The 10,804-nt window shown below is 34.8% G+C and overlaps 2 protein-coding genes across 4 annotated transcripts; both read right to left on the reverse strand.

Annotated features, from left to right (window-relative positions):
• Positions 1 to 231: 231 nt before the first annotated feature.
• On the reverse strand, positions 232 to 1,391 carry LOC133842855 (glycoprotein-N-acetylgalactosamine 3-beta-galactosyltransferase 1-like). The gene is made up of 3 exons (XM_062276131.1): positions 1,334 to 1,391; positions 462 to 1,264; positions 232 to 395 (listed from the first exon to the last, which is right to left on the reverse strand). The coding sequence occupies exons 1-3, from the start codon at positions 1,386 to 1,388 to the stop codon at positions 276 to 278; spliced, it is 978 nt and encodes a 325-aa protein (XP_062132115.1). The 5' UTR covers positions 1,389 to 1,391; the 3' UTR covers positions 232 to 275.
• Positions 1,392 to 2,801: 1,410 nt separating this feature from the next.
• LOC133844423 (suppressor-of-stellate-like protein) lies at positions 2,802 to 4,099 on the reverse strand. Of its 3 annotated transcripts, none has more exons than XM_062278393.1 (3): positions 4,044 to 4,099; positions 3,193 to 3,744; positions 2,802 to 3,131 (listed from the first exon to the last, which is right to left on the reverse strand). In XM_062278393.1, the coding sequence occupies exons 1-3, from the start codon at positions 4,082 to 4,084 to the stop codon at positions 2,969 to 2,971; spliced, it is 756 nt and encodes a 251-aa protein (XP_062134377.1). In that variant the 5' UTR covers positions 4,085 to 4,099; the 3' UTR covers positions 2,802 to 2,968. The 3 variants fall into 3 exon arrangements, with proteins under 3 accessions (XP_062134377.1, XP_062134378.1, XP_062134379.1); XM_062278394.1 differs by lacking the exon at positions 4,044 to 4,099 and adding an exon at positions 3,805 to 3,954 and having other exon boundaries at positions 3,193 to 3,747; XM_062278395.1 differs by lacking the exon at positions 4,044 to 4,099 and adding an exon at positions 3,805 to 3,909.
• Between the last annotated feature and the right edge of the window lie 6,705 nt (positions 4,100 to 10,804).

Below are 10,804 nucleotides of genomic sequence, written 5' to 3' on the forward strand. Positions count from 1 at the left end.
AAAGCAAGCAGTGGAAATAACCCACTCCGTATTTGACCTGCATGCGAACTGCTTGCTTTTAGTTTCTTAATTGATTTTGTGCTTACTTAAATGTCGATATTATAAATTATTGATATATTGCTCATGAAATAAAATAGTAAATCAAAAAAATAGTAAACATTTTAAGATTTTAATATATATATATATATTTTTTTTTTTTATATTTGTAAATTATTTGCAATTTCTTTTAAACACACAATTCAAAAACTTGTGATCTCATTTAACACTTGAGGTTCCTATTTTGTAGGCAATTCTTTTAAAGTATTTATGAATTGATGCGTTCTTAAATGATATATCAAATATTCCAATAGATAAAATGAATTAGGCCTTTCATTATCAGTACAACATTCTGATTTCTGCAATACAAATAAGATTAAATAAGTATCTTAAAGAATTAGATGTGATTGCTAAGCTTAACTCACCTCTATCAATTTATAGATTTGATGCCAGAATAAAGACTTCCTGTTATTATTATAAAGTTGATTCGGAATTAATTGATTAATTGGCAAGAAAGGACACAATCTATCTTGGCCATTGGTATCTGTTAAATCGCCTTCCATCACATTCAAGTTGCCCATGCATTTTCTCGTTTCTATGTCATCACTGCACAAATTTGGAGTTGGCAGAACATCCTCCACAAATCGACGCACTGCCTCCTGACTGAGCACATAACCAGCTCCTTCTGATATATCGTCCTGAGTAAACTTACAGCCAAAGTAAACTGGAGATTTGGAATCGTAGAACTGTAGCTTATTGCGGATACTGTCAACAATTGTGTAGGTGTCATCGTCTGCATTTAGAAACCAATCCGCATCATCGATGTGATTTTTATAGATGTATTTCAGGGCCTCTTTGGTCTTATTGGGTCCATTGGCAAGCGGGACAACATCTAACTCAGTCTCCTTGGCCGAGCTCATGAAGATGAGTTTATTACAATGCTTACCCCAGGTGCGTTTCACATGGTGCATCTTCTTCTGATGGTTGATGGGGTTTGTCATGATCCAGCAGAGAATTCTCACTCTTTGATGCAGTTGCTCAGCGAGAAATGAATTCTCTTTGGACTGCTGGAGAAGCTTATCAGCAAAGTTAACGAAGTTGTTAGTTTCATGAGCGTTGTTTTTATCAGGTTGCAACACAATTCGAGATGTGGGTATAATCAAGAAAAATGTTCCTATCAAGAAGCCAGCAATTGTGCCTGCTATGATTATGAGGAGCAAACGGATTCCTATGTCAAATAAATAAATTAAAAAAAAAATTAAAAAACGTTTGAAACTTCATGAGCTGCTTATCCTACCTTCGTATAGCAAAGAGCGTTCCTCCAAATTATCGTATTGCATTTTATCTGGCATAATTTATCAAAAAAGATTTTACTAATTGTATTAAACGAAGTGAACTGAGTATCTGCTCATCAGTTGATAGACTAATGTCTCGGTTAATTAGGTAATTAGCTTTTTAAGCCTATAGCTCTGCCAATTGTTTAAACAATTGATGCGAAAATATTAACATAAGAAAAGAAAACAATTACCATCTAAGAAAACAAGATAGATTTGTAAATTTCCATTATTTTCGAGAATCCAATTTCAATTTTAGATTTTCAAATATGACAACTGGGTAAACTAAATTAGACTAGATTATAAAATCATTTATAATATAGGCCTAATAATAAATAAATAATAGGATCCAGCATTAGATAAAAATTTGTTGACTAACTAACACAAATGTTCCGATTCGTCTTCATTTTGTTTATATACACTCTCTTACTTAAAACAAATTTGATGTGAAGAATATTTTCTATTGAATTAGGTCAAACTTAAGCCTTTGCCATAAATTGTTGCTGAGCATCTGCTTTTGATATTTGCTTAATCTATTTGTTCAACAGTTTTGTCTGACTTTGTTTGCATATTAAATACAATATCAAGTACGCATTATATAATATAACGTTGGGGTTTCCAGACTCAATTCATCAATTTGTGTAGTAGAATCCAGTTAATGATCACAATGCGGATGTATTCGACATAACTGCACAACTGTACAATTTTCAAAATGTAAATAATAGCACTGAAATATTTATCAATAAACATTCATACATAAATCTTGAAGTTATGGAACTTTAAAAATTTAAAGGAAAGTGTTCATCTTATTATACTGATATTAATTTAACAATATTGGCAATTCTTAATGCAATCAGATCCCAGCAAAAGGATCATTCCTTAACCTAAATATTTTGTTTGAAGTTGGTTTTTGTATTAAACTTGAACAATATATAAAAATAGTTTTTTTTGCTTTCATTGTTGGTGGTTTGTGTTATTGTATGTTGTAATTAAGTGAAAATTTAATAGTTACTTACAAAAATTTCTTGACAGGTTTATCAAATACATGAATCGAGCGATGCTCTAAAGTTTTCATTTATTTTAAGAATTTATCAATGGTACAATTGATGTTGGAAGTTGTGAATTAATCACAGCTCATAAGTATTATTATTAAATTGGAATTGCATTTTTCGTGTAGATTGATACCTAAATTATAGTTACATATACAATTGTGTGAAAAATGTATCTATTCTAAACGAATTTCAAACCCCTGAAAAAGTTTAATATTCTCCAAAGACCAATTCACTTATAACTTTCAATTCCATTTTTCGTTATTAACCAAACAAATTTACTTTACTGTTTACAATCGTATGCATATCTTATCATATAACATATGTATCAATACCAATCATTCCACAGTATTTTTTTTTTCGTATATCCTAAATTTTTTGCGCTCTGTATATTTGGTTTAGTCAGTTGTTTATTAAAATGCATTTCACAATTAAAATACCAAATACAGGGTATAGTTACAATTTGAGGTTGCCAGATTAAAGTGTGACGAGTCGGCGGTGTCATAATTATTTGAGATTTCTATCAAATACAATACCCTACACACAAACTTATGTAAGTGTAAAATTAAAACGACGACGCAAGTTCTGTGTGGAATCAACACTCGATGGAAGAGTGTTCTGATTGTTGCAATTGCTATCGTTGTTGTTGGAAGCCATCGACTCTGTTGAGGCTGGCACCAGAGCCGATTTGTGCACCTTGAAGCCATAGATGCTATATAGAGTAAATAGAAATATATTAAAACTTCTTTTTTAAAACGCAATGCTGGACTCACCGTGGCGTGTATTTCTCAATTGGAGGCTCCGGGAGCAGATGTGGCAGTTGCATGAAAAACATATGCGGAAAGCTGCTGCCGAACATTGAACCATCGAGCACAGCGCAGCGATCTTGTGGCTGATACACATCTTGGCACCGAGGGCAATAAACCTTCACATGCGACTCGCCAATGCGATCGGTTAGACCCACGGGCAACATGAGCTGACCATCGCAATAGATGCGAGGACAGAAACCGAAATCGCCTCGTTTATACTTCATATACATTTTGTCAATGCCAAGAGGGCTCAAAATATATCGAGCATGAATCAGGCCATATAATTGTGCCGTTGTCTCCGAGTCCGTTTCCATCGGATTGAACCCGTATTCCGTGTCAAACTCTGTATCGAGAAGAGCATCCAGTGCTTGAGGAAAATTCGGCACCATCGTCTCTAGTCCAGTCAAATTGAATTTGTCCTCAATATAATCGTAGGGCACACGACACAAGAATGCATTTACCTCAAGGTTGACAAACCATCCAACCCAAGATCCATCCGACGATTTGGACCTGCGACTGCTGTCAATGGAGTTTCATAGTATAAGTTTCATAGAAATTTTGATTACAAATACTTACTTGTGGGACATATCTCAAATATTGTTTAACAATAGAAATTATAATATGAAAATATTTTTTGATGAAATTCGATCGAATCAAAAATGAACAATAATAAAAAGCATGCTTGTAACACTCATGATGTCATCATCTGAGCTTTAAACAATTTTCAAGTAGTCTTTTTGGAGAAGTATTGCAATCTGGAGAGCAGCTTTGATTTGACAGTTTGCAAATATTCATGTGATCGGAATGAAGAATACTTTTTATTATATTCAACAAAATTTAAACTCAAAACCAACATTAAACGATTTTAGGTATCACAAACCCTACGTGAAAGCGGTTTTCAAATCGAACATTAACTTATTTTTAAAATGGTTTTATTTCCTTGTTCCTGTAAATACGGCACTTTTCCATAAAGAATTACACGTGTATAAATAAAATGTTATTATTGTGGTTAAAGCACAAAACGCTATCGATTTCTGTGGCACCCCGACTAATATCGATATCAATACACATATTCGATTGCAATTTGTAGTGCTGGGTAACGCTGCGTTGTGTCAAATATGCACAGTGTTGCCAGTTTAGCTTATTATAAGCTAGTTCTAGTATTTTTGAAAATGGAAAAGCTTGTAAAATTTGCATGTAGCTTATAGCTTGAAATATAGTTTATTTTAAAATTCATCTAGTATATGTGCGACATAAACGGTTTGTTTTGTAAGAAAAATATGCTTTGTGACATGAAAATATCGGAGCTTATTCTTTTTGTGCCGATGGTTATGTGCATTTCATATGATCGTGAATTTATTTTTAATCGACAGTGTCATCGAAGATCAAAAAGTTGGCTGAAGTGCTACCACTAATCTTTTGGAGTTGTGAAATTAAATAAACCGTATGTAAACAAATTTTTCGCGGCATCGAAGAACATGTAATAAGACAAAAGAATATTATAAATCTATCACCTTTTGATTGAATTTATAATATTATATGCTAAGCAACAAAAGTGTTGCGAAACACTGTTCCTATTACTAAATAATTTCTATCTTTTTTCTTATTCATTTGTGTACTTTTAGTAAAGTGTAAGAAGTGTTATCAGTTATCAAGCAAACCATTGACAATTTAGAAGGAAACAGGGAACAACATAAAAACAAGAAAGAAATGCATATGGAATCCATATTATGGATTAATGAATTAATGAATGGCAGCGAGCGACGCAAACAATCGAAGCACAGGTTATTCATGTGCCTTTAAGATGCTGAGTATATTTTTGTATGGGTGGCAAAAAGTGCAAGTTATTTTTAAAGTTTTAATAATATCACGTTCACATCTATGTAAGTATATGAATATTCGTATGTATGCTAGTTATATAAGCTTAATCAGCATCAACAGCCGAGACGATATAGCCATGTCCGTCTGTCTGTCCGTCCGTAAGATCACAACAAGAGATGGAAGTATAATTTTTTTTTGATAGCACTTTGTTTTAAATTTTTGCCACTTGCCCACTTCCGTTTCCGCAAATTGACAAAGCTCGAATAACAAGCGTAATTTTAAAGCTAGAGTGCCGATTAGGTAAAAATCGTTGTATTTATTAAAGAAATACTTTTGTATGGGAAATCTGGTATATTTTACACGCTATAGTATATTTTAAATGTAGTATATTGTATATTAAATATACCATTCAGTATAATTTAATAGTATTTTTGCTATCAAACCAACTGTATTATCCTTTTAATATATATACCGAATAATAGGTATGTATATTTTAAGAATAATATGGCACTGTTTTGCTTACAGGCGAGCATACTTGACTGTAGCTTTCTTAATTGTTTTTAGATAGAACAGTAATCACCTATATTGCTAAATGCCACAATATTATTAATTGCTTTACGATTTTCTAATGAGAATATGACATCATTTTCAGTTTACCATTAAACTTAAGAGACACATACAAAAAGTAGAAACTGCACTCCAAATTGCAACGTTTTTATTTTAACGGTTTAAGTACAGCATTAAAACACAGTTGCAGCGGCTTCATGGCTTTCTTTTGACGTAACGCCCAAGAGCAACGTAATAAAATACAGTAAAGAAAATTAGCCCTTGAATTGTCAAAGTAAACTGCGCTACTTTAGCTAATTAATGGACATGTTTATGCCAGTCAAAGAAAGGCGACTATAAAGAAAAATACAAAACTCAAACTGAATGCAAAATTAAAGTCCAACGCCTAGGGTGTGTGACACACACTGTGTGTGTATGTGTGACTCTAACTGTGTGTGTGATTGTCAGTTTGCCGCACAAATTCCTTGTCAATTTCAACCGAATGCCGCCCAAGTAATGGCACAGGTTGGTTAACTTTAATTGGCCCAATGCCGAAGTCAAAGTCAAGCACAAAGAAATATGATTTTCTCTTATTTTAGCGGCATGTGAAATTCACTTATCGCGATGCCATTTCGTACACCGAGAGAAAGGATGGCAACTTTTTTATATGAATTTATAAAAAATGTACAACAAAGTTTAACTTGGACGAATTTGTATGTTGAATAGTAGCTTGTAAAATTATCTTTTCTGCATTAATTCTTTATTAATTTTCATAAATGTTCTGATGTAAAATTGTGTAGCATTAATTTCAGATCACAATTCTTCTCTCTCTGTGTATGTACTAGAGTGTTTGTGTGTGTGTGTAAAGCTGATTATTGATCGAAGTGTTGCAGCAGCCATTACATTTCCGCTCTGATGCTTCGTTTCAATTGGAAAGCGCACCTTTAATTTTAGCTGTAGAGCAGCATGATTAAGCTTGTTGGCGGCAGGAGAGAGGAGGTGGAAAGGAGGAAACGTGCAGCATTTGCAACGCGTCATTCATTCATGCACTCACTCGTGCACTCATGAGTGCATTCGAAGTCGGCCAACGCTTACTTGTCATTTGATTAATGAGACCACGCTCAGCCATCGATCTCCATTTAGCAGGCTCAAAAGCTGCACATTCCCCATTCCTGCCCCTGCCTCTGCCCCAGTCGCTGCCACACAACTCTCTCGACCGCACTCCGCACTCCACTGTGGAGGGGGCAGCTTCAGCTGGACAGTTGGCGAACTGAAAGCATGAATAATGGGGGCGTTGCCAGTCAGCTTGCAGGTACGAAAATTCGCAGCAACACCAACAGCAACGGCAACGGCAACAACATTGTTGCCCCTTTTAATGGCGTTCTAATTGCGCGAGTTTCGTGCCTCTCCTTCGGCCATGTTGTCGCTCTGCCACACAACTGATGCGTGAAATTTTTCGACAGTATCTTTGTGTGTTCGTGTGTGTGTGTGTTTAGTTACTAGGCCAGCCAGCCAGCCAACCAACCAGACAGGGGAGGGCGTGCCCAGTGACATGTCTTAACTGACCAATATATAAAGCCAACACAATGCAACGCGATGCTTCGCGTCAAAATGTAACGTGCAACGCGTTAAGCTATTGCCCCACAATGTTGCACTGTTATTGTTGTTGTTGTTGCTACTCTTGTCACGGCTGAAAACATCCACAGTCACTTGTGTTAATCGACGGCAGCTGCTCATTGGCTCGCAACCGCCACCTTTAAATGCCGCAAAACTGAATTTTTGGCCAAGCAGTTCATCCTACATATTAACATAGATAATTAACCTTTAATTGAAGAGTGTCCATGTTAATAATATATGGGGGAAAAGACATTTTAGACAATTCAAATTGCAAATCACGCAAATTAACAATTTGCGTTATCTTTATAACATGTTCTCAGAGAGAGTGTAACAAAAGTTTAAATATTTTTTTTATTTCGCGAAAATATATGAGATATAAATATTTATACTATAATTCCAATTTCAAAGAATTGGTATTAGCCAGATCGATAACACAAAAAGCAAACTAAAACGAGGAATATGAAATACTATAGATTATCATACGGGATTATCATAAATTGTGACAAAATCATAATCATTTTAAAAATAAAAACTTATTATGATGCAAAATGTATCGCGAAGGTGTGAAAAATGTTGAGTCCATTCCGAATTCCAATTCTCTTTTGTTCACCTACATTAGAAAGAAATCATCAATATCCAATCAGCTGATGACATTTCCTCATGTGTTCAATTCTAATTGGCTGACTATGAATATAGCGCCATCTGTTAACGTTTAACGAAACTAGCCTGCACTTGTTCATAAATTGGTCTCACAGATGCTGCTGCCATTTTCTGCCTTGAACACAAAAAAAAGACAAAAATGGAGGAACGAAACTATAAATTAATAAGCGTATGGTAGGGCCCACTTCACCCCCTCCCACAGCCAACAATCCTCCCATCCTTGGGATGCCAGACATCGAGTGGCAAGTGGCAAGTGGCGACAATAATGGCCCCTTGTGAGAAGTAATTAAAAAGGAAAACCCTATTTCGGGTCTGTGTCGCAGCGGGACGACAAATATTAATTGCATATGAGTGCGGGGCAGACATGAAAATGAGCAGCAATTAATATACGGAGAATATTACTTCATGCCACCAATTTCGTATTGCTTCTTCTCTCTGCTAGGATCCCCAGTGGAGCCCTCAAAGTAATATACAGCAAATGGAATAAAGAAAAAGGAAAAAGATACATATATGTAAAAAAAATGTCGCCCTAAACGAAATCTAATTTAGAGTAACGCGCTAGAGCTTGTGGTAGATTCTTTTGTGTCTTTTGGCTATGTATCTTTTACCATATATTTTAGATTGTATTGTGGTTGCTGTTGTTGTTGTGGCTGGTAAACAAATGTGACGCGAGCATATCAACGCTGAATGTCATAAGTTTGACAGCACACAATTTACACGTTGATGGAAAAGGATACTGAAGTGAGCGAGTGAGAAGTGAGAGAGATACAAAACAACAACAACAACAAGAACAACGTTCTGTAGATACAAGTACTCGCACGCTGCCAGATACTCGGATAGCGGATAGCGAACGCAAAGTGTGAAAACTCATTTGTATCAAATTTCTCATACATGCCTGAAATAGCTATACGACAGTCGGGGCGAAGGATGTGCGGGGCAAGAGTCCGCGAGGGGAGGGAAACTCGCACACACAAATTGATGTAATAAACTCTACACGAGTGCGGCGCTGACAGGACAAACTTGTCGATGTCGATGAGCATGGGAGTGTGGACTGGGAATGGGAATGAGTCGAAAAGTGGAGGATGAGAGGATGACGACCCTCCTGGCTTCTACAAATTTCCATGCGGGGGTGCAAATCTAATGCGGGCCAGATCTAGACTGAGCTGTGCGTTATACCCAGCACTTAAAGCAAAAGGCATAAAAACAGCTTAAATTAATAACTTAATTAATCATCATAAATTTATTATAATTGTATTAAAAATTATCAAATTTGTATATATAAGATATATTTTTATTTCGAACTTTCTAATTTTTTGAATTCATTTAAGTATTCACTCAATTAAGTTCCTCATTTAAAATGGAATAATTAGTAATTCTGTCTATCGACTGCATTGCAATTCCCAACAGTCCCGCTACAAATGCCTTTTACAGGGTATCGCTGCTTTGTCACTTATTTTTCGCCCTTCTCCCATAGCCAGTCACTCACAGAGTTTGACATTTTTGACATGGTTTGTAATTGACACTTGCACTTGCTACAACAACAACGACAACAAAAAAAACTACAGTGAATCCAAACTGTGGCTGTATCTGTGCAACACATCTCCATCTCATCATCACGTGTCTATATCTCATTCTGCCACTCCCGAAATGATTTATTTCATCACTTGCGTCTCCCTCCCTCCCCGCCTTCCCTTCCATCACTTTTTGCCGGAAAAGCAAAGCAATCGAGAGACATCAAATGGTATATAGCCAAGTTGGATGCTGGGCTGGCGGGGGGCATTACACCATTGGAGGAGGGTGTCTTGGGTCTATGTCAGTCAAACTCGGTGCGAATGAAAAATATGCACAGCCATTAGAAAGCTACTCTCTGGTTATAATATTATTTGGAACCCCACAACTTAACAGTTCCTCCAACGAATTGTCCAAGTCCTGCTCTTCTCTTCGGTCTGCGTTTTCGTCTTCGTCTTCGTCTCACTGTCTGGCTGTCATTGCCGACCAATTGATGGCTACAAATTGTGCGTGGTGATTTTTATTAGATTTGATGTGGTAAACAAGTCGTTTGAATGGGAGCTCAAAATGGGGTTGCTCAAGCAGTTTGTCAATACATAAGAGTAGTCAATTAAGCTACGTTCTATAAGGTTGTGTTTAAAAATAAGAATTCATAATTGTAAAATGTTTTTCAGAGAAGATTTAATTTTACAATTCATCAATAATTTCCAAGTTTTTAGAAATATCAAATCTTGTTAGTCTTTGTTAGATATTCTTTTTTATATGCTCATGAATATCATTCTTATTTGTTGAACGAGATTTTGTTACCGATAAAAATTTCTATAAGGCAGACAATTTTACAATTTAATTTTAGAAATCCAATTTATATTTTTAATCAACATTAATCATATTTTTTAATGTTTTTTAATTAAGAGTACAATAAATTTTTGTCTAAAAATATTTTGGTCTCTATGTAGATGTTAAGAATGTAATGAAAAATGCATTTAATATTATTATATATAAAATAGTTTTTTAGTTGACATGAAATATAATAAATTCTTAATTCTATAAAGTTTCTTAAAGATTGCTTAATTCGATAATGAAATAACAATATTCTACACAGTTTATAAATATCTAACATCGTGTCTTCTAATAGAAATTCTTTATCACGAATATAATTCTTATTCTCAAAACTTATTTGATTGACGCTGTGAATATATTGAAAATTTAGTTTATTTTAATTTGGATAAATTAGATTTTATATTTTTAGAATTAAATTTCATTTATTTTAATTATATCTAAAATCAATTTAACATTTTTAATGAACAGTTTTCATTTCTAACGACATGTTCTACATTCATAAACCGGCAAATAATTCAATCTCATTTATTGATAACTCGTTGAATATTCGCATCAAACATAAATCAATTCAGCTGTCTTTGCT

The sequence above is a fragment of the Drosophila sulfurigaster genome, chromosome 3 (genome assembly GCF_023558435.1).
Source record: "Drosophila sulfurigaster albostrigata strain 15112-1811.04 chromosome 3, ASM2355843v2, whole genome shotgun sequence".
Lineage (NCBI taxonomy): Eukaryota > Metazoa > Arthropoda > Insecta > Diptera > Drosophilidae > Drosophila > Drosophila sulfurigaster.